Below are 22,710 nucleotides of genomic sequence, written 5' to 3'. Positions count from 1 at the left end.
CAGACTTCTTCACACTTCTTCTCCAGCTCGTGTGGTAGAGATTTTAAATTCCTAAATACAGAAGTTATATTTGTCCCTATTAAATATGATATTTTTTAACCAACTATTCCAACCTGTTAAAGGCTTTAAAAAAAAATCTTGATTCTATAATACAGTGTACTAAGTATCCATCCCAGTGTTGTGTTATTTCCAGTTTTGATAAACTGTCTCTGTGCTTTCATCTTACCCAGAGGGATACTGTGAGATGTTTGTCTCTGAGAGCCATCTGGTCACCCATCAAAAAAGGAAATAAAGTTGTTTGAGTGTAACTTATTTAGTGAACTCACTAGTGGGCACCTACTGGTCCTCATGTTTTAGGTTAACTGCTCAGACATATATGTTTAGTGAGCCCTTTTTGAGTTTTGTTAACTGTTGTACTTGTGTGACTTGAAACTTGGAACTTTTGCTGAGCTCAACGCTCCAGCAACCTTGTGTGGGTAATGTTTTCTTAAAGATTATTGACAATGATTCCTGAAGTTTTTCCCATATAATTTGCTTGAACCCAGATCACTTGAATTAATTCAGAGGGGGAGATGGACCAAAAGCCCAGACCCTAAGTTGGTGGTAGCTCTGCTGCTCTTCCCATTCTAGGGACAATCTATGTTATTCACCCCTTTGCTCTTACCTAGTTGACCTTGACTTCTTAAAGGGCTGTTTGGATGGCATGAGAGACAGTGGCCCAGCCTTTGGGGCACTGTTGTGTCATGGTTAGAAGCCTGCCCGGATTCAGACAGGCCTCAGTTCTGTCAGATTTCACCTCTGCCACTAACTAGCAGTATGACTTGGAAACTTAAAGCTTTGCCTAGCTTTGTTTTCCTCACCTGCAAAATCAGAGTCTCTTCCCTCAGTTGAGGATTAAATGAAGCCTTTAATGAGATGCCTGGCCCTTGGTAACTGTCCCTTCCATGTGGCCATTAATTCTTTCTTACAGTTTGCTGGGCGGAGCTATAGTGAGCACGCTGGGAAACCTGGACAGGAGGTTTGGGCTCCCAGGGCACAGCAGAGGTGCTGGGCACAGATACCCTGTTTCAGAAGATGCTGGGCACTCCTTGAAGGCTAGGGTGGAGTTTTTTGACCTTTGGCCTTGTAGGAACAAGAGAAAGCATTCCCTTCCTTTGTGCCCAGACAAGACCTTGGTGAATTATAGATGATGGCAGATTTCTTAGGCAGCCTGCATAGAATGAAAGAGGAGACACCTGACTCCTTCCTGACCTGAAGGAGGGCCCCAGGGGGCCTCAAGCTGCCATCCTGATGGGAGAGCAGGGGTGGGTCTCCAGAAGTGAGTGACAGAAGAGGTAGCAGGCACACACTCTTAGGGCTGGGTCCTAACCCCCTGGATACAAGGCCATAGGGCTTTGGAGATTTCCTCAGCCTGTCCCCACCTCAGGGTGGTGGCTTCCCTGAGAGCTAAGTCCCTGTACTGCTCCTGAGGGTGGGGCTGAGGCAGGAGGCCAGGCAGGCAGGAAACCAGTGCTGAGATTCTTTCCATTGCTGTTCCTGGGCTGGGGCTGCAGGTGTTACCAGGAACACAGGTGAGTGCATTGGACTTCTGCGGCCTGAGGTTCTGTCCTCTTGCAGAATGGGAATTCACTCTGCCAATCGGCTGCATGAGAATGACTGACTGAATGTTTAGGGGCTGGGGAAGGCGGGGTTTCTCCTGGGGCCGTGTGGAAAGTCAGTGAGGTGGGGCATGGGTGGGAGTTAGGAAGGGGTGCCCAGGATTAAAGGCCATCCTCCCTAATTGCTTTTCACGCTAGTTAGGGGTAGGGGCAGGAAGGGTGGTTAGGGGCGGGGGATCAGAATGCTGGGGTCTCAGGCTGAGATGGCTCTTGCCAGAAGCTTCGGTAACAGGTAAAATTGTGGGGGATGGAGGGATTGTATTCTTGAAACCACACTGGGGGACCCAGAAAATGCTGAGACCCCTGAACGGTATCTATGTTTTTCTCCCCTAGCATCACCATGCTGGCCCAGGGGCCCAGGTGGAGGAGTGAGGCATGAAAGTGTCAGCATCCATGAGTGCCTGATGCCATCCTCTCCCCAGCCCTTCCTGGGGCAAGCACGGGGTGGGTGTGGCCACAGTGGTAGCATTGACTGTTCTTGGGAATCTGGTGGCAGCGTGCCCAGCACCATGCACCTGCCCAACTGCAGGCAGCGTGGTGGACTGTAGGGGCCTCCACCTGCTCAGCCTTCCTCCCAGCCTTCCTGATGGAGTTTGGCTCCTGGAGCTAAGCCACAATAATCTCACCCACCTGCTGGCTGGCGCCTTCCAAGGCCTCTGGAGACTTCGGGTGCTGCTGCTTTCTCACAATATCCTGCAGGATCTCGCTGGTGGGGCCCTAGGGGACCTGAGTTTCCTGGAGCGGCTGGACCTCAGCCACAACCAGCTGGCCCTTTTGCCCCCGGACTTCTCAGCCACCCTGGGCTCTTTGCTCCGCCTTGACCTCTCTCACAACCTACTCACCACCCTGGAGGCCAGCAGCCTGTGGGGCCTGGGTAGCCTGGAGCAGCTTGATCTGAGCCACACCAGCTGGGTGAGCTCTTCACAGTGGGGTTTGGTGGCCTCTTCCGCCTACGCTGGCTCTCGCTGGCTGGGAACCGGCTGCAGCAGGTGAAAGGCACTGCCCTGGTTACCATGCCACGCTTGGAAGTCCTCTCTCTGGCTGGGAACAACATCAGTGAGCTGGAGACTGAGGCATTTGCAGGCTTGAGGGCACTGGGCCTCTCTCTTGTGGGCAACCGACTGCAACACCTCGAGTTCAAGGCAGTGGCCGCCATCCGGACAGCAGACACACGCCTGCTGCTGGCCAGCAACCCCTGGACATGCGACTGTGACCTGCAGTGAGCCCTCAGGAAGCTGGATTACCTGCGGCACTTGCATGTGGTTGACCTGGGCAACTGGACATGCTCTGGGCCTAGACGGCTGGTGGGGGTAGTGCTGAGCAGCGTGGAGGCCAGCTCTGCCTGGCCGAGACAGCCACCGACCTGGGCATCACAGGCACCATGCTGCTCACCATGGCTGTGGCTGTGATTATGGCTGAGCATCAATGCAGGCAGGGCCCTGGAGAGGCTGGGGAGCTCCATGGAGAGGTGAGGGGTGCTGCAGAGGGAGGTCAAGGCAGCTGAAGGAAGTAGAGCTGAGGGAGCTATGGAGAGGAAAAGAAGTTCCTCAGAGGTCTGTGGGGCTCAGGTGTCTGCTGGGCAGGGCTGGGAGGAATGGGGGCAGCAGGAACAAATGGCTGTGTTGATTTTTCAGAATGTAGGCCGCCCACCTGTCCCCTTCCTCTGACCTAGCATGATGCCAGCATCTATCCCAACCCTAGAAACTAGGATTTGGCCCCTAGTTCTTCCCTTTTTGATACCCTTCTGGCAAAGAGGGCAGTAAAAGAGAGAGACTTACGCCAGAGGAATTGGGGTTCTGTGGGTACCAAGGAAAACTTCCTTAATCCCAGTCTCCATTTGTGTCCTCATATATGTCCCTGGCCTCTGCTGATGGAGACTTGATTGGAAACTGGTTGCTAAGGTTACCATGGGAGGGTGAGGCGTTGTGCCCATGGGCACAGCCCAGGCAGACTCCTAGGACTATTTTATGGACATACTGTACACAGTCCTTGTTCTGGTCCTCAACTCTTTAGGGCTGTGCATCTTGTCCATTTAAATCAGAGATGGGTAGGGAGACTTGAAAAATAAAACCAATCAGAAAGTTTGTTCTGTACTATGTGCCTGTATCCTGGTGAAGAAAACTTGCTCTGCGTGGTTGTTACTGGAAGGCAGAGGTAGTCGCGATAACCTTTAACCCAGACTTTTTCTCATTTTCCTTGCCTAGAGATCTCTCCATCCCTGACACACACTTGCACAATCCCATTCCCTAGTTCTTTGCACTGATATATGCTCTCTCACACTCCTTCTGATAAACCGAGGCCATATCCTAATGACTTTGTTAAAAATGAAATGTGAAAATGTGTTTCACTGTCCAGCTTTCACTGACTCCTTGGGAATTTTTAAGTTCACATGGTCAGAAATGCTGTTTGGACATGAGCCTCTTCTCCCCTTCCCACAGAAGTGGATTCTGAATTAAGTTACCTATTGAGAGTGTTTGCAGGGACTTAACTTCAATATTGGAAGGTGAATCCATGTGTGAATGAATTTATGTGCACAGGAAGATAGATGGTGGCATCTTTGTGGTGACAACCCCAAAGTGCCCAGAACTTTTCCTCATTTATTCAGCATATATTTACTGAGCACCTTACTATGAACTAGACACAATGACAACCCCTTTTGTTCATTTATTTGTGCAGCACTTATTTCCTGAGTGTATCCTGTATACTAGGCTCCAAGGATATACAGATAGTCCCTGACTTAGGATGTTTCAACTTAGGATTTTTCAACTTTATGATGGTGTGAGAGTGATTTGCATTCATTAGAAACCATATTCTTGCAAAGCTGGGCAGCAGCAGTGAGCTGCATTTTTAACTCAATACATTTTTACCTGATGATGGGTTTATGGGGATGTAACCCCATAAAGTAAGTCAAGGAACATCAGTAAACAGAAACCAGACACTGTCTTTGTCCTCATGGAGCACACAATCTAGTGGGGGAAGATTGTTATTAATAAAAGAATCACAAGTATATAATTGCCATTGTGCTAAGTAATTCAAAGCAAGGGTAGCTGATCTTATGAGATGAGAATAGAGTCCAAAGGTAAGTGGGGGAGACCAGCTGGAAGGCTGCTGCAGTTACACTGACAAAAGATGACAGCTTGGGCTAGAGTGGGAGCCTGGGAACTGGAGAAAATGGACTGACTTGAGATGTCCCAAATGTCTACATTAGATCTCCCTCTTCTCTCAAGCCACGAACAAAAGGCAGACCAAGACCAAACAAGTGACTGAGCCAGGAGGACCCCCTCCTTTGAACTTAACAGAAGCAGGGGGATTTCCTCTGGGGTGTGTGTACCATTTATTGAACCCCTACTGTGTGCTAGGACCAACCTTGTCACATTTAAACTTCACAGCAATTCTGAGGTAGATGTCATTAGCCCCACTGCACGATGAGTCTTAGGAAGTTTAGGTGATGAGCCCAAAATCACAGGGTTAGAGTTGGGATTAGACCCCTGGCCGCACTCAAAGACTAGTTTGCTTCAGTATATCAAGCTACAGTCCAAGAGTTCTGATGTCCTGATCCCACTGTGCCTTCCTCTAGTCTAGTTTTCAATTTTGCAGGTACAAGGAGAAGTCTTGAATTCTCCATGGGCAAAGGAGAAGGCTGAACTTCGCAGCGAGAACACCTCCTTCAATCCGGAACTAGAGAGGAACAGCATTGTTTCCGGACCGAAGGGGTGAAAAAAGGCTAGAGGCCCGGAAGTGACGTGTTCCATCCCCGCGCCGGCCTCCCTGACGGGGGTGAGGCCGCAGCGGACTGCCCTTTCCCAAAATGGCGTCGAAAATAGGTTCGAGACGGTGGATGCTGCAGCTGATCATGCAGTTGGGTTCGGTGCTGCTCACACGCTGCCCCTTTTGGGGCTGCTTCAGCCAACTCATGCTGTATGCTGAGAGGGCTGAGGCGCGCCGGTGAGCAGGCCCACGCAGCCGCCGTACGCGGTGGGGGGCGGTACGGCTCGTCCTAGGAACGGCGGTGCGGTGATGTGGAGAAGTTGGGAGCCAGAAGTTGGGGTCCTTGGACTGGGAGGAATTGGGACCTCGTCGGGAGGGGCTCTGGTCCGGACATTGGGCCAGATCTGGTGGGGCGGGCCTAGCCATGAGAGGGGCTCTGGTTTGGGGGAGCAGTGGAACTTGGGGGAACTCAAGGGCTCTTCTTCTCCTTCATTCTGTTCTCCTTGCTTCCCCACTCCCGGCTTGCAGGAAGCCCGACATCCCAGTGCCCTACCTGTATTTCGACATGGGGGCGGCCGTGCTGTGTGCTAGCTTCATGTCCTTTGGAGTGAAGCGGCGCTGGTTCGCGCTGGGGGCTGCGCTCCAGCTGGCCATTAGCACCTACGCCGCCTACATCGGGGGCTACGTCCACTACGGGGACTGGCTAAAGGTGAGCGCCTCTGCCCTAGAAGGGGCTTCGCTATGGGTGATGGGGAGTCAAAGGCTAAAGCTCAGGGCAGTTGGGCGATGCACGGTACTGGCCAGGTGCACATTGTGAAGCCTGGGAGGGCCGACCCCCTAGGCTTGTAGACATTACAGACCGCAGAAATGGAAAGAGATTAGCGATTCTAGAGTGTGGAAACTGAGGTACAGAGATGGGAAACACTTTCCCAAAGTCACACCGCAGTTAGCATACTGGTGGGACAAGAAGTCACCTGGTTCCCAGAATCTTTTAAACCATTAGTTTAGGGCCAGGTGTGGTGGCTCACGCCTGTAATCATAGCACTCTGGGAGGCCGAGGTGGGAGCTCAGGAGTTCTAGACCAGCCTGAGTAACAGCAAGACCCTGTCTCTACTAAAAATAGAAAAATTAGCTGGGTGTTGTGGCATGCACCTGTAGCCCCAGCTACTCGGGAGGCTGAGGCAGGAGGATTTCTTGAGCCCAGGAGTTTGAGGTTGCTATGAGCTAGACTGATGCCACTATACTCTATCCTGGGCAACAGAACGAGACTCTGTCTCAAAAACAAACAAAACCATTAGTTTAGTAATCCCAGAGTCATAGGGCAAAAGGGACCTTGGAGAGCACCTGGTGTTCATAAAATCATCTGATTTTATGAAATTTAATTAATCTTAGTGTAGCATTTAAACCTGTAAATGCCAGAACCTGTGCCAGGCACTGCAGGCTTGCAGATAAGGTTGGACAAAAGCACTACCCTCAAGGAAGGGACTGTCAGTCCAATAGGGAAGGCAGATGTGGGAACAGCTACAGGACAGTGAGATCAGTGGGTTTTTATTTATTTATTTATTCATTTATTTTTGAAATAGGGTCTTACTCTGTCACCCAGGCTGGAGTGCAGTGGCAAGATCATAGCTCACTACAACCTCAAACACCTGGACTCAAGCGATCCTCCTACCTCAGCCTTCCACGTAGCTGGAACTACCAGCACACACTACCTCATCTGGCCAATATTTCTAAAATATTTTGTAGAGGTGGGGTCTCACTATGTTGCCCAGGCTGGTCTCAAACTCCTGGCCTCAAGTGATCCTCCTGCCACGGCCTCCCAAACTGCTGGGATTACAGGCTTAAGCCACTGCTCCTGGCCCTGGTTTGTGTTGTCGTTGTGTTTTAATGGGATAGACCATATACTATATAGAGGAAAGAACACCAGGAGGAGAGTCTGCATGCTTGGTGGGTGGGAGGGGGACAATGCATGGTGTCTGGGTTCTGCCACTTACTTTCTGTAGGACCTTGGAGACTTTTCTTAACCCCTCTGGGCCTCAGTTTCCACTTCTGTAAAAAAGAATTATCTATCTCTGCTGTACCTGCCCACCAAGCTTGGAAATGGTAAGAGCGTTCATCAGATGGAACGGGATGTGTAGAGATGGGCAGTTCTACACTCTGAGCAGCCAGGAGAAATGTGGCTGCAGTTCCTGACTGGGGTCCCTTGCCCTGGCCTAGGTCCGTATGTACTCGCGCACAGTTGCCATCATTGGCGGCTTTCTTGTGCTTGCCAGCGGTGCTGGGGAGCTGTACCGTCGGAAACCCCGCAGCCGCTCCCTGCAGTCCACCGGCCAGGTGTTCCTGGGCATCTACCTCATCTGCGTGGTAGGTTGGGGGACTGTTGGTTGGAGGTGCCTGGCTGGGAGTGAAATGTTAGCCCAGGCCCAGCAGAACCACAGGAAGGTGGTCAGAACAAGGCCTTGTATGCAGTTCCTGAAGGCCCGGCTCCTGGCAATTGTCTGGCCAGCTTCCAGGCCTCAGGGGCCTTCCAAATGCCTGAGACCTGGCTAAGAGCCCCTTCTTCCAACATTATTGCCACCAAGTAGAGAAGAAGTTGGATTGACCATTCAATCCCAACCCTGAGAGCCAAGAGAACAGGATGGGGTGATTCTCTCATGGCTCCAGTCCCCAGAGGGCTGGGAGAAGGGGCAAAGGAGAAGTTTGGTGGGGATCTGGCCCCAGCTGGGACTCTGCCCCCTAAGGCTGATGGGGGCTGCCTGGGGTAGCCAGTTACAGTCCTCCCTGGTGCTAGGGGAGGTCAGTGTTGATGGGGACATGGACAGGCCCCAGGCCACTGGGCCTGATTTTAGTTACTGGGTATCGTATGTCATGTGCAGAGCTCTGTGTGGGCTTTCATGGTATATTCAGAGGTGGGAACTCCAGTCTGACTGTGGAGACACACTTTTTCCCTCCAGAGCCCCCAGGGTGAGGGGAGATAGAGTCCCTAACCTCCTGGGCCTGCATAGTCTGAAGGGGAGACAGAGGCCCTCCTTTGACTTTCAGAGAGTCCCCAGTCTGAGTGGGGGGTCAGAAGCCCACCTTGCAGGGGCTTAATTGCAGGTGCCATCTCAGGGTGGCCTTCCCCAGACGGGCTTCTCAGCCTTCTGGAGAGTCTTAGAGGATGGTGTGTCTCTAGGCCTACTCGCTGCAGCACAGCAAGGAGGACCGGCTGGCGTATCTGAACCATCTCCCAGGAGGGGAGCTGATGATCCAGCTGTTCTTCGTGCTGTACGGCGTCCTGGCCTTGGCCTTCCTGTCAGGCTACTACGTGACCCTGGCTGCACAGATCCTGGCTGTCCTGCTGCCCCCGGTAATGCTGCTCATTGATGGCAATGTTGCCTACTGGCACAACATGCGGCGTGTTGAGTTCTGGAACCAGATGAAACTCCTTGGAGAGAGTGTGGGCATCTTTGGGGCTGTTGTCATCCTGGCCACTGATGGCTGAGTTGCACCATGAGAGGCTGAGATGGGCACAGGAAGCCACTGAGGGCCACCCTCCCTTCCTCCTTGCTGGCCCAGTTGCTGTTTATTTATGCTTTTTGGTCTGTTTGTTTGCTTTTTTTTTTTTTTTTTTAATTTTTTTTTTTTTTTTGCATTGTTAAGAGGCAGGTCTTTTCCCTAAATTCCTGGGCTCAACCCTTGGGAGGGTGGGAGCCCTGGCGCTAAGGCCTCACAGGTTTTTTTCCTGTTTGTTAGGAGAGCTGAGGCCAGCTGCTCCCTGGGTCTCCTGTCTCTGAGAAGGGAGTAAGGCGGGCAGGGCTGTGGGTACTAAGAGTGGGAGATGAAGGAAGATGGAGACCAGAAATGAGCAAATGTGAAAAATTCCTTTTCGGACCTGGCAGATGCAGCCAGGCTCTGCAGTGCTTCCCGGAGACTGAGAGTGAGATGTGTGTTGACACACGTCCCTCAGGCCCGAGAGGAGCAGAGGGCCCGGGCACCACAGAAGTCATGTGGGTTCTCAGGGTATGCCAGGGGCAGAAACAGTACCAGCTCTCTGTCACCCACCTTGAGAGCAGAGCAGGCCCTGGTCTGCTCTGGGCTATGCAGGGGTGGAGCGGGCAGCAGTCAGCTTTGCCCCCGCTGCTGCCTCTGCTTCCAGCTCCGTGGTTGGCCTGGCAGGGGTGGAGTGCCCTCCCAAACACCAGACCACACAGTCCTCCAAAAATAAACATTTTATATAGACATTTGGTTTTGCTTCTCCATTCTCCCCACGGGGCACTTTGCCATTGGTTGAGGTTGATCTTGGGTTTCTTGAAAGATGGTATCTGGTTAAGCCCCACCTTGGTCCTGTCTTCTTTCCCCTGTTCTTAGATTTCCCACAGATCTTTGGTTCTCTTTATGAGAATGTCAAAATCCTCACAGTATTATATGCTTTTGATCTCTCACCCCAGCCCCTCTTGTTGTAGCTTGTCTTTTCCTCCCATTTGAAGCTAGTTCTTTTGAAGAAATCTCTGGTGAGAGCAGCTGGAGGGAGAGAACTAACATTAAGTGTCCACTGTGGAGCTGAGTATTTTACATTTTACACGTGATGAAATAGAGGCTCAGAGAAGGTAAGCAGCTTGCCTCAAGCCACAGAGCAAATCCAGGCCAGCATAGCTAGATTCCAGGTCAGGCCTGTCTAATGCCCAAGCCCAGATGTGTACTCGACATGACCCATTCCCTGGGGGAAGACAGAGGATGCTCTCGGGGCCTCGGTTCTGTCACTGCCCCTGCTGTGCCTCAGTGGTCTTTTCATTGACCCTCTCCCTACGTGTCCATGCACCTTCTGCCAGAAAGCAGCCCCAGCAGCAGCCGGTGTGGTGCCTGGCACAACGTTGGCCTTCAAAAAATGTCTAAGGGAAACTCCAGGCTTTGGACTCTTGCCTATCTGGGGCATGCTGGTCCTGCAGAGACTGCACACAACCTCTATGGTAGAACCTGGGGGAAACGTCCAAGTTTGGGCTTTGAAACCAAAGCCATCTTGTGGCTTCTCGGGGCCTCTTGCAGGTGAAAGATGAGCTACAGCTGTCTGGGCTTGGCCCTGAGCCCAGCCTGGAAAGGGAGCCATGGGTGGAGGCACCCACAGGGAAGGAGCTGGGGCTGCTGTCGCCTGGTCTGTGGAATGGCGTACGGATGGGAAGCCCCTTGGGGCTGCTGACACCCAGGTGAGGGAGACGGTGGCAGCATTCATCCTGGGGCCCTCCGTCTCATTAGCAACTCTGCTCCCTCCGAGAGCCCCCTGGTTCTCCAGCCCTCAAGATCTTACTTCCAGAAGGTCACTCCTAATTTCCTTTCAAGTGTGAGCTGACTCGGAGACAAGTATTTGTGTTTTAATCAAGGCCTCCTGAAAAATTGCTGCAAGACCCAAAGGAATTAAAATGAGTGGTAGAATATCAGGCAGGCAGGGGTGATATTTTGGGTAAGGGAGCCTCAAAACAGCACAGAGGCCACAGAAAACTGACCCACCCTTAAGGTTAGCCCTGAGTAGAGCCCTGGAAAGCGGTGCTCTGCCCCACCCCCCATTCCCAGGTTGAAAATTGAAGGCTATCTGGCTGTGGCTTTGGGGCAAGTCAGGGGATTAGGCTGGCACCCCTCTCCTTCCTGTGCTCGTCCCACTAGGGTGCTCCCTGTGGGTAGAGGCTGCTGCTTCTACAGATCACTCAGCCAACAAGCCCCATCCAGCCTCTGGCTGCCTGGGGTCACCTGCATTAGACGTGGCTTTTGGTTCACCCTGGCTGTCCCAGGGCCGGGGTGGGGGTCTATAGTGAGGGTCAGCTGCCTGGGTCAGAAGCTGGCTTGCAGAAGGAGTCCGGCAGCCCCTTGGCGTGGTTGACCAACTCATAGGAGTCCCGGATATCCGCCAGGCCAAACCAGAAGAAGATCCACTGCTTGTTGGAGAAGCTGCCATCACTGTGCTTGAAGTACCTGGGTCAGGGGCAGTGAAAGGAGGGCAGCTTTTAGAGCAAGGCCAGTGCTCACTACTCACCGATTCTGGTTTTCTGTTTGTTTTGTTTTTTTGCTTTTTTAATTTTTACTTTTTTTTGAGACGGTGTCTTGCTCTGTAACCCAGGGTAGAGTGCAGTGGCATCATCATAGCTCCCTGCAACCTCAAACTCCCAAAGTGCCACAATTACAGGCGTGAACTACCACATCTGGCACTGATTCTGTTTTCAAAAAACATTTATTAAGGACCTACGACATGCTATATACCCAGCTAGGACCTGTTGTCTGTTATGTCATTTTATCCTCACAGCAGGGGCCTGAGTCTGGTATTGTTATTTCATAGAAGCAGGTAAGGCTCAGAGAAGTTAGGTAACTTGCCAGGGTCACAGAGCTAGGAAGGTCAGAGTAAGGACGTTTCTTGCTCTGTCCCCACTGCCTTGGCCATGCAGCAGAGGGAGGGTTCTTGTTCACTTCTTAGTGCCCACAGGCAGGGCAGTAGGGATGAGGGGATAGCTGCTGAAGGAAGGAGAGGAGCAGGTGTCCCTCGGGAGGTGCAGTGGGCCCGGGGTCAGGTGCCTGGCTATTGGGCCTGGAATAGAGCCTGAAGGGTTAGGATGTGTGAGGCTTAGGAGGTGCCACTCGCTTTAAGGAAAGCAGGGTTAGGTGTGGTCTACCTCTAGGGAAATCTCAGGCTCCCTGTGTGGTTGGCCCCCTGGGGAATGTCACTGGGCAACACTGGGTAGGGCTTTCCCAGGGGAAGAGAGGCGGCCTCAGCTGGTGAACCCAGGGGCCAGGTTGGCCAAGGCTGGAGACGAGAGCGAGGGCGGGGCCCGCCCAGAGCTGGGAGGGGCGGGACCTACCACGGATTGATGGGGTTGGTGACCCGGGAGCGCCAGAAAAGCGTCTGCAGGTCCTGCCGCAGGCATTCCCACAGCATCTGGCCGGAGCCTTGGCCCTGGCGGCTGGAGCTCACCACAAATTTGTCCAGGTACGGGGTGCCCCCCAGTACGGGTTCCATGGTCAGAATGGCCGCCGCGTTGTACCTGGCGCATCAGGAGAGAGGCAGGCTGGGACCTCTCTTTGTCCCGAAGCTGCCTGACTGTGTCCCTCGGCCTCTGCCCTCTGGGGCCCGCAGGCTCACCCCTCAGAAACGTAGATGCAGTGCAGCCGCTGGCGCAGCGAGGCCAGGTAGTCGTCCCGGAGCTTCTTGCCGAAGCTGGCGTTGACCAGGGCCACGAGACGGCCCTGGTCCAGGCTGTCCAGGTTGCGCACTCGCAGCATCCGCTCGACGTTCTTGAACAGGGTTCCGGACCCTGCAGGAGAGAGGCGGCGGGGGGGCTCGTTAAGCCCGAGAGCACGGCCCCACTCCTCCGTCACGCAGCCCGGTGGGGGCTGCAGGTCGGGTAGGGCCTGGTGGGCCGATGTCCCTCTGTGGGAGATCTCTGCAATGAAGCGATTCTGTGGTCTGCACGCATTTGTCTGTGATTCTCACTCAAGGAGATGCTTTTACCAAGCTCCGCCCATCGTCTGTAGTCCCACCCACTTCCCTTAATCCCGCCTCTCTCCCTAAAGTCTGTCTCCCCCGGCCCTGGCCCCGCCCAAATCCCGCCCTCTCCCCAGTCTAGTCCAGCCCGCTTGGTCCCGTCCCCACAAGCCCCGCCCATTAACAGGTCCTCCCGCCCACTCAGGTCCCGCCCCTCTCCTTAGTGCCACCCAAGTTGCATCCCTGTGCGGTGGGTGTACTCCTTTGTCACCTCCCCCAGGTTTGGGCAGGAGCAGGAAGCCATTGCTGTGCCGTCCCCCTGCGGCTTCCGGACCAGTGGGGAAGCCGCTACTCCTGCTCACCCCGGTGACACCCCCGGGACACAGCCCCCACCCGCCCGCGTCCGCACCCCTGTTGCTGAAGAGCTCGGTGAGCAGCGTGCTGGAGGCAGTGATGACGGCCGAGGAGTGGTGGGGCAGGCGGCTGAGCACGTCCACGATGAGCCGCATCTGCTGCCGTTCTTTGGTGCTCAGCCAGTCGGCGTTGGTCACCATGTCCAGGTCGGCGGGCAGGTTCACGTTACTCAGGACCTGCGTCCAGAGCGAGGGGGTGAGCCTCCAGCCCACAGCCGACCACGGACCGCTCCCCTGACTCCCAGACCTGCCCCGCCGACCTCTCCTCTCTGACCCCTTTACCCTTATTTCCTCCCGTAGTCCTCGGCCAGGCAGGGCTCAGATCTGAGCACCGGGGCCCGAACCCCTTCCCAGCACTCCATTCTGCTTTCCTACCCACCTGGCTTACGAGGGACTCTGAGGCTTGCAAGGGGCGCAAGAGGGGGGCTCAGCCAGGCCCGCAGTCGCGAGGCGGGTGCACAAAAGGAGGGGCGCACCTTCTGACTGCTGTCGCGCAGGCCGCCTGTGTTATTGAGGAAGATGATTTTGGTGGGCCGCAGAGCCTTGGCCAGCGACGCGGTCACCTCCAGCGAGTCGAGAAGCACCGAGCGGCGCGCGGCGGTCTCTCCGATGGGGCACAGGATGGGGATGCTGCCCGACTCCAGGCACCACTGCAGCAGGTCGGTCTCCACTGAGACGATGCCGCCGTAGCTGTGGGCCAGACATGGTGCTCGAGAGGGCTCCCTCCAGGCCCGCCGGACTAGGCAGGACCGGCCGGAGTAGCGCGTTCTGAGGATGCCAAGGGGCGGGCAGGGCCGTCGCTAACCTGGCATGGGGAGCTGGCTCGGCAGCGCCCAGCACCGACCCGCCGCCAAAAAAAGGCACAGCATTGGCGGCGTTGTGCCGCAGCGCGTCCACGAGCACCTTACAGCTCTGGGCGAGCTGCCCCTTGGCCTCCCAGAAGGAAAGACAGCCCGAGGGCGCCGTGGGAGCGGGCAGCCCCAGGACCACCAGCGGCTTCATGTCCATGCGTTGCAGGAAGGCCAGGGCGAAGGCCAGGCTGGAAACGGCCTGCTGGCACTTGAACACCTCCTCGTCTACCTGCGGAGAAGTGGGCGTTCAGGGGGCAGGACACTGCCCCGAGCCTCTTGCTCCTACAGCCTGGCCTTCAGGTCCCCTAGGTAACCCCGCGCTGCCCAGGAAGCTATTAGGCCCCACTTCTGGCCACGGGTGCCCACCTGCTCCGCCCTTTGCCCGGTTGGGTCTTGCTACTCCCTTATCTCACATTACTCCCTCCACTCCTCCCTTCGACCTTGGACTCTGGGGCATCTTGGGGGCAGGGGTAATGCAAGCAGCTCCTGTCCAGGTCCATCTGAACCCCTAACTGCGCCCATGGTGGGGTGCGATCCCCAAGCTCACTGGGGCTGGGTGCGAGCCTTCTGGGGGAGCGCAGGACCTCGCCCATCCCTGGCACTTTTCTGGGTTCCTCTGCGCCCCTTCGGTGTTCCTCTGCGCAATCTGCAGCCTGTACTGCCGCGCCTGACAAGTCGCCACACAGCCCCCATCCCCTTGCTGTGACAGACCGATGCCGAGCTCCGCTCACCTCGATGACGGCGAAGGGCTTGTCTGCGGAGTGGTAGCAGGTCTGGAACTGCGTGAGCCAGTGGCGCGCCTCCCCGGGGCTGGCCCCGCACTGGTTCAGGAAGGCCTGGATGTCCCTCTGCACCAGTGAGCGACCAGCTGGCGGCTCAGGGGACTCAGAGACCACCGGGGGTGCGGGAGTTGGAGCCCCCGATGGCTCCTCGGCCTCCTCCCCTGGGGGCTGGGCCTGCGCCCAGGCGGTGCTGAGCTGGCGCCCGGGGCTGGTGCCCCCAGATGCCCGCCGCTGCGCGCTGCCGCTCAGCCTCCGGGCGCCCCCAGTGCCTCGGGGGCCGCGCAACCTCATGCCCGCAGCCGCGGCCCGAAGTGCAGCGGCCACCTGCACCGTCGCCATGACAACCAACCCACTTGCCCCCCCAAGCGTGGCAGCCTGTCTGGAGCGTCTGACACTGGGGGCCTCTTAACTTGCGGCGGGGCGGGGCTGGATCAGGCTGGGGCGGGGTCCAGCCTGGGTGCGTTTGAGGAGGGTCAGGCCACAGGTCAGGGGGCGGAGCCGCCAGGATCCCCGCCCCTGGAGGGACTAAACCCACTATCTAGGGGCATGAGGCTGAGATTGAGGGTGGCGGGGCGTCTTTAATCTGCTGCCAAGGCAAGTTCCAGGAAGGGCTCAGCCAACCCAGAGGTGGCTTTGGGAGTCTTCCGAGTCTTGGATGATTAAAGGGGACTCTGACTAGGGCAGGAAGGGAGAGCAGGTGGCAGTTAGCACAGGACTCAGGCGCTGGAAGGACAGGTCGGGGAAGAATAAGGAGGGTGGAGGGGTGCAGGCCTTGCTGGAGAGTGTGGGTGCGTCCATACTGTTGTCTGAGCTCAAAGAAGATTGGAATGATCCTGAGGTTACCAGAGTTTGCCAAATTCCAGCCACTGGGTACCACCTCGAGAAGTTTTGTTTTTTTAATTTATTTTTTGTTTTATTTTTTTTTAGAGATGAAGTCTTGCTATGTTCTCCAAGCTGGCCTCAAGCAAGTCTCCCTCCTCAGCCTCTGAGTGGCTGGGACTACAGGCTTATGGGCTTAGGGGCTAGTGATGCCCTGTTTACCTTGAGGAATTTTGTCTTATCTTCAAAACACTCATTAGCATTAATGCTTTTCTTTAAACTTTTTAAAGTTTATCTGTATCAGAACTATAACTAGAAGGCTAGTATCACTTGCCATAAACAGAAGGCCCTAAGAATCAAGTGACAACAAAATGATGTTATTAAATTGCAGCTGGATAGTGTTGCCCACTGCTCTCTCCTAACATGGAAGCTGAGATACCTCAGCACCACGTGAGGCTGCCTTTCTGGTAGGATAACAGCTGACACGTGCGGATGGCAGACACTGTGCACAGGGCTTCACAAACAGTAACTCATTTAATCCTCGCAGTGACTCCAGGACAGGTGTTATTATTACCCTCCTTTTACAGGTGAGACAATTGAAGCACAGAAATATGTGAGGGCCAAGGTCACTCAAGTCACAGTGGAGCTGGTCTTGGAAGCAAAGCTGTTCTGCTCCAGACCCATGCTCTGTTTTTTTCTTTGAGACAGGGTCTTGCCCTGTCATCTGGGCTAGAGTACAGTGGCATCATCATAGCTCACTGCAACCTCCATCCTCCTGCCTCAGCCTCCCGACTAGCTGGGACTACAGGCGCAAGCCACCACATGCAGCTAATCTTTTCTATTTTTAGTAGAGATGGGGTCTCACTCTTGCTCAGGCTGGTCTCAAACTCCTGACCTCAAGTAATCCTCCCTAAAGTGCTAGGATTACAGGTGTGAGCCACTGCATCTGGCCCCAGATCAGCCCCAGATCGATGCTCTTAAGCAAGATTTGGAAAAGACTTGAAAAGTTTCACAGGATGTGATTTGATGTTACCTAATACTGTTACGTGCTGCCTGAAAGCACCTCCGCGCACTGTCAGTTGTGCACATCCTGCACTTGGGAACACTGTGATCCAGTCCAACACTGTTGTTACAGAGGAGGAAATAGGGCCCTCTATTGTCGTGGAGGGGAGGTGACTTGGCCAAGGTCTCACAGCTTGTCAGTGTCATGGCCAGACCCTTGGCATTCCAAGTTCCACCCCTGCTCTTTCCTTCCTTGTGTGGGGTTTTGTGCTCTCCACGCTGGGAGTCAGGACTCCTGGGCTCTGCCTAAATGGAGAGCTTCTCTCCTGAGTGTTCCCGAGGATGCTGGGCCAGTGTGCCAGGCCCTTCCTGAGATCTCTGCCACCAACACAGGCACACACTGTCCCAGGCAAGAGACTCTGGAGAAGGGAGGTTACCTTGTGACCAACTCATTGGCTTTTTCATTTTCCTATTTAGAAATCTTGGGCTCCCAGGCAGGGAGTGAGGCATGATGCAATGGCATGCAAGGTCTGCACCTCCCCTTCCCTGTGAGGCCACCTCAGCGCCTCCTCCCTCTTTACTGCCCGTCCCCCAACCACACTTCTTGAATCCACCAGAGGAGGTGGTCCCAGCCCCTGGGGGCGTAATAGTTTTCCTCTCCAAACTCCTCCTCACCCACAGAGCCCCAGTCTCAAGTGTGCCTCCCCTTCCTGGCTGTCTGTCTGAGCTCTGTCACCAGAGCCTCCACCCTCCCTGGCCTCTCTTCTCTTCTGTGTCCCTGTCCTCTTTGTCTCAAACTGGAACTTCCTGAGGGCAGGGCTGATGTCTTCTTCCTCAGACTGGGAGCTTCCTGAGGGACCAGCCATTTCAGTAGGTGCTGACTGCATCAGCCCATGTCCCCTGAGCCCATGGGACAGAGGCTGGCTGGGAAGATGAATCTAACTCCTTTGGGCTTCATCCCAGAGGGCCGTGTCCCCAGGCAGCCAATGGGACCCAGGGATACCCTGAGTAGATGATTAACTCAAGGCCCATTGACCTGGGGCCACTGTGTCCCCACTGCCTCTCCCTGGGGGAGGGCCAGCCTCTGGTGGGGGAACTGGCCTTGCTTCCTGGAGGAGATGAGTGTGGGTGTGTGAGGTCAACATCCCACCTGACCCCACCCCTCTGAATTGAAGGCCCACGGGGTCATTGTTGGTCTGTGGTTCCAGCGCAGATGTTCCCCCTTCTCCAAAACTGGTGGTTTTTACTTTGTTTTGTTTTTGTAGAGCAGACCCTGTTGTCAATGTGCCCAGAGTCACGGTCCCAGCTTCTCCCTAGGCCTTGGGTCTTGGCGATGCTGGGGGCAAAGACACGGGCTTCCAACCCCTCCAAGCACCACCCCCAGAAGGGTCCTCAGCCCTCAGCACAGGAGCTGGTTTGAAGGCCAAGGCTTTGCCTCCCATACAGCTGCTCTTGGCTGCAATTCAGCACAGGGGGGGATGGAGGTAACAGGAATCTGGACTGGGTGGGGGGCCAGGGTTGACATCCGACAGTCCCACATCACAGCACCTGAGGGGAGCCAAGCACACAGATACACACAGTACACAGATATAGAGACCCACACCATCCGCTGAGATGCACAGATAACACATGTATGTAGACACACAAGCATACAGAGAAACATGGAGAGCCACACCAGTCACATGGACACACATCTTCACATAGAGAGGTACACGTATAGACACAGGTGCACAGAGGGACAGAGCCACTCTGCCAGGTTTGCATACAGAATTGTACACATTCACAGAGACTTTCTCAGCAACTGTGTCTTATGTAGGAACACACACGTAGACAAGGAAAGATACTGAACACACACGTGAATACCCCAGTTGTAGTCACTGACAACTACAGGACACTTAAACACACCCAGAGAGGCACAGACCTCTCCTGAGAGCGCCATCTGCCCTTATCTACAAAGACACACAGATATACCCAGGTCCAGCCAAAGGTAGATGCAGGACAGCCCTTTGGCTTTGTCACACTCATGTGACAGAAACCCTGGTTAAACCCGCCCTCCATCTATTCTGTGCCTGTGTCATGCAGCTGAGTGAGGGTGATGGCTGGAGAAAGATGCACAACCTTGATGCCTGGTCTTACTTTTTATATTTTTGGCAGAGATGGGATCTCACTATGTTGCCCAGGCTGGTCTCAAACTCCTGGTCTCAAGCGATCCTCCAGCCTCAGCCTCCCAAGTCACTGGGATTACGGGTGTGAGCTACCGCACCTGGTTGGTCTCACTTTAAGTTTACAACCACAAACCACAAAGCCTTCGTGTGTGCTGCGAGGCTGAAGCCATCATTCTCTCTCCCAAACAACCATTTCTCCCCTTCTCTCAACCCCCACCCCCGCACCTTCTTCCCATCACTCACAGCTTCCTGCCTCATTGAGAAAAGAGAAGCTCTCAGAAAGCTCCTGCACCCACGTCTCTCTCTCTCTCCACCCGTCCTGTAGATGCACGGCCACGTGCCCATCTCATGCTGTCCCTGCCCAGGTGTGTGGCCTCAACCCCGCCCTTCCCCTGGGCGTTGTTCCGAGTCTCCCCTCTGCTCTTCCACGGTCAAGATTCCCATCAGAACACACGGGCAGTTATTCTCTATTGTAACAAACCTCTGGCCTTCACCTCCACTCCGCTCCCTGGTCAACTGCCTGCTGCCCCATGTCTTTGCTCCTTTTAGCTTTGAAGTTCCAGGAAAGAGCTAACAAAATTGCTACCTCCAGATCCTCGGTCCTGTTCCCTGTTAGACCCGATTCGCTCAGGCCGTCACCCCCCACCCCCACCAAAACTACTCTTGTCAAGGTCACTGATGACCACTGCGTTGCTAAATCTAAGCGTCAATTCTCAGCCCTTCTCCCCCTGGACCTATTTATCGGCAACCTTTGTCCCCTCCCTCCTCCTCCAGAGCGTCTCTTTGCTCGGCTTCTGGGAGCCTCCATTTCCCCTCCCTTGCCGGCTGCTCTTTCTCACACCCCTGCCTGTCCCTCCTCCTTTCCCTGGTCTCTTACCCTTGGAGAACCGGGGCTCAGGCCTTGGGCTTCTTCTCTCCTTTCTCGCTCCCTGGGGCCTATCTAGCTTTATGACTTAAGTACCATCTGCAAGCTGATGTTTCCTACCTTTTGAATTTCAGCCCAGACGTTTCTTCTGAACCCCAGATTTGTGTCTCTACCTTCTAAACCCCTTGGATCTGTAATAGACACGGGGTAGACGTCGTCCACTGTGTGTGTAAATCAGAGCTCCTTTCCCCACCTTGTGGCCAAGTCTACTTTACTCACATCTTCCCCGTCTCAGGTGATGGTGACTCAGTTTCCTGTTTTCTCAGGGCCCTGAATCTATAGTATATATTAATACTATGTGCCAGGTTCTGATGCAGTCTTATTTTTCCTGGCTGGAAGACAGGAGACCTGGGCTCTGCCACCTCCTGGGCTGCAGATGCTTCTCTGAGCCTCAGGTTTCTCACCTACAAAGTGAGGAAAAGAGAATAAAACTTAATCTCCTTGCACTGTAGTGAAGAGGTAAAATTCTTTGTGGCATGAAGTTGGCAAAATCCAGACTGTGGGAAAATTTATGGGACAAGCTACCTGGTTCCTTCAATACATAAATTGCAATGAAGAGAAGAGGAAAAGGAAGGATGAACATAAAAGATGCATTTTAGAAGTCTTTTTAAATCCTCATTTGGATTCTGATTCAAATAAGCTATAAAAAATTAGATAATCAGGAGAATTTAAACACAAAGGATATTTGAGACTGGGTGCGATGGCTCACACCTGTAATCCTAGGACTGGGAGGCTGAGGTGGGAGGATCACTTGAGCTCAGGAGTTCGAGACCAACCTGAGCAAGAGTGAGACCCTGTCTCTACCAAAAATAGAAAAATTAGCCAGGTATGGTGGTGGGTGCCTGTAGTCCCAGCTACAAAAAAAAAAAAAAGAAAAAAGAAAAAAAGAAAGAAAGAAGGAAAGAAAGACAAGAAAAAGGAAATTCAGTTCCAAGTGTTCCATGAGCCTCTTGTCCAGCAGGGGCCTCCCTACTCCCTGCTTCTTTCTGGCTGCCCTGGGGGTTTATTGAAAGGAAGAGATTTTCAGCTGTCTAAGGGAGATTTAAGACAGGTTAGCACCTGATAGAGACCTTCTGTTTGAGATGATTAGGAAAAACAACATGAGGGGGGAGGGAGAGGAAGAGAAAGAAGAAGGAGGAGGGAGAAGGAGGAGGAAAATGAAGAGGAAGAGAGGATAAGAGAAGAGAGAAGAAAGAATTTGCCCATAACCCTATGATAGAGAGGGTCTTAGCTCAGTTTACAATCTCTGGGCATTGGGATTACTTAGGAAAAGCTACTGTCCTGAAATTAATAATAGTAACTTTCCAAACTAGGCACTGTTCTAAGTGTGCAACATGTATTAACTTATTTAATTCTTATAATAACTCCATGAAGTAGGTGTTATCATTATTACAGAGTTCCTAGGAGGCTGATTTTAGACTAGCCGAGGGAAGGTGCTTTCAGGGCACAGGTGGAGCTTCCCAGCAGACAATTGGAAAAGGGGCATGAAGCTCAGGAGAGAAGTCACAGCAGAAGAGGTCCTGGAGAAGTGAAGGACAAAGGCCCTGAGTGTACATACTCCCGGTGGACTGGGGGTGGACATGAGCTTCCAGGAGGGGCTGTAGAAACAGGAACCCACAATGGAGGAGAGGTTGGACGAGCTTAGAGGTAGGAGCCCACCAGGAGTCCCCCAGAATCCATGGGTGGCGACGGGATCAAGAAGGAAGGGGCAGCCCACAGTGTAAATGCCTCAGAGACGGAAAAAAGGCCATTGGCCTCACTCCTCAGTGACGTCTGGGTGGTGGGGGTCCGGTGGGGAGGCCAGAAGGCAGGGGCGGGGGAGGGCCTGGGATGACCGTGGCCTGGAGCTCCTGGAGGAACTGTGGCAGGAGAAGGAAGCAAAGTCTCGTTACCCACATGTGGCCCACCGCCTTAGGTGGGGTGACCGTGGCGAGCTGGAGGCAGAGGAGGCAGGGGAGAGGGGGACTGAAGGTGCCGGGCGGAGCCGGTGATGGAGGGGTGTTGTGCGTGAATGTTTATGGCTGCATGGGGTTGGGGTGTTGTCCGGAGCTCCGGTGAAGGTCGTGTAGTGCTAGGTGGTATTTCCATACCCCTCCAGGAGGGGATCCATCTTGTGTCCCCCGGAGGAGAGAGGAGTGCGTAGCGGGGTTGCATGTCTGCGCGTGTGGGAGAGTGAGGTGTGGAGTAGAGTTCACCTGTGTCTTTGGTATTTTTTTTCTGGTGTTAAAAACGGTCAACTAATGGAAATTTTATATGGTTCAACCTAGTATGTTCATATCCCAAAGTAAGGTTAACGTGTAGGTAGGGGATTATGGGGTATCAGGGTTCAGGAAAATATCCTAAGGATGAATATTTAGCCCCCTGGACTCAGGGCACAGGTCCACACTCCAAAATATCCCTCTGGTCCTCAAATGGATAAAGGCGGCGGATTCCACTTTGTGCCCCACGTTATAATTACAAACAGTTGCCACCAGGGGGCGATGCCGGCCCGGCCACGCGTTACGACGTCCCCGGAGTCCCGGACTGGCCGGGTCGGCTCCACCTGCAGAGCCGGGATCCGCCGAGGTAAAGCGATCCACCCCAGGCCTGGTGGGAACCAGCCAGGGGCGGCGAGTCTGGGATCGACTCCTGGTCCCCTCGTGCCCAGGCTTGCTGCCACCCCCAGCCCCGACCAACGCCCTCCCGGAGCCACCCCTGTTTCGCCCGCCCCGGCAGGGCCCTGATCCCGATACCCCAACCCCCTTCCGAGAAAAACCAGCTTCGGGGTGGGGTGTGAAGGTGCCGCCTAACCGGGAGTTAGGGGCAAAGGCGTTGAGAAGGGCGGGAGGTTTTATTGGGGGCCAAGGTAGGGAGTTCTCCACTCAGGCTCTGAGCCCCAGAGGAGGGGGCTCAGGCATCTTCAGCTGGGACACTATATGGAGCGTCCCCTGTGTCCCGGGCAGT

General features: G+C 54.3%; 2 protein-coding genes across 4 annotated transcripts; one reads left to right on the top strand and one right to left on the bottom strand.

Annotated features, from left to right (window-relative positions):
* The first annotated feature begins 5,274 nt into the window (after positions 1 to 5,274).
* On the top strand, positions 5,275 to 9,589 carry TMEM101 (transmembrane protein 101). 3 transcript variants are annotated; one of them, XR_006728990.1, is made up of 4 exons: positions 5,275 to 5,603; positions 5,895 to 6,075; positions 6,950 to 7,469; positions 7,584 to 7,666. XR_006728990.1 is itself a non-coding variant. In XM_045526691.1 (4 exons), the coding sequence occupies exons 1-4, from the start codon at positions 5,467 to 5,469 to the stop codon at positions 8,848 to 8,850; spliced, it is 774 nt and encodes a 257-aa protein (XP_045382647.1). In that variant the 5' UTR covers positions 5,275 to 5,466; the 3' UTR covers positions 8,851 to 9,589. The 3 variants fall into 3 exon arrangements, 2 of the variants coding, with proteins under 2 accessions (XP_045382647.1, XP_045382648.1); XM_045526691.1 differs by lacking the exon at positions 6,950 to 7,469 and adding an exon at positions 8,542 to 9,589 and having other exon boundaries at positions 7,584 to 7,730; XM_045526692.1 differs by lacking the exon at positions 7,584 to 7,666 and having other exon boundaries at positions 6,950 to 7,578.
* On the bottom strand, positions 9,563 to 15,252 carry NAGS (N-acetylglutamate synthase). Its single transcript, XM_045526687.1, has 7 exons — positions 14,806 to 15,252; positions 14,029 to 14,303; positions 13,700 to 13,913; positions 13,220 to 13,400; positions 12,469 to 12,640; positions 12,188 to 12,370; positions 9,563 to 11,309 (listed from the first exon to the last, which is right to left on the bottom strand). Exons 1-7 carry the CDS (start codon positions 15,193 to 15,195, stop codon positions 11,156 to 11,158), a joined length of 1,569 nt encoding a protein of 522 aa, XP_045382643.1. The 5' UTR covers positions 15,196 to 15,252; the 3' UTR covers positions 9,563 to 11,155.
* Between the last annotated feature and the right edge of the window lie 7,458 nt (positions 15,253 to 22,710).

Source organism: Lemur catta, chromosome 15 (assembly GCF_020740605.2).
Source record: "Lemur catta isolate mLemCat1 chromosome 15, mLemCat1.pri, whole genome shotgun sequence".
Taxonomy (NCBI): Eukaryota; Metazoa; Chordata; class Mammalia; order Primates; family Lemuridae; genus Lemur; species Lemur catta.
This window is presented reverse-complemented; position numbering and strand designations above follow the sequence as displayed.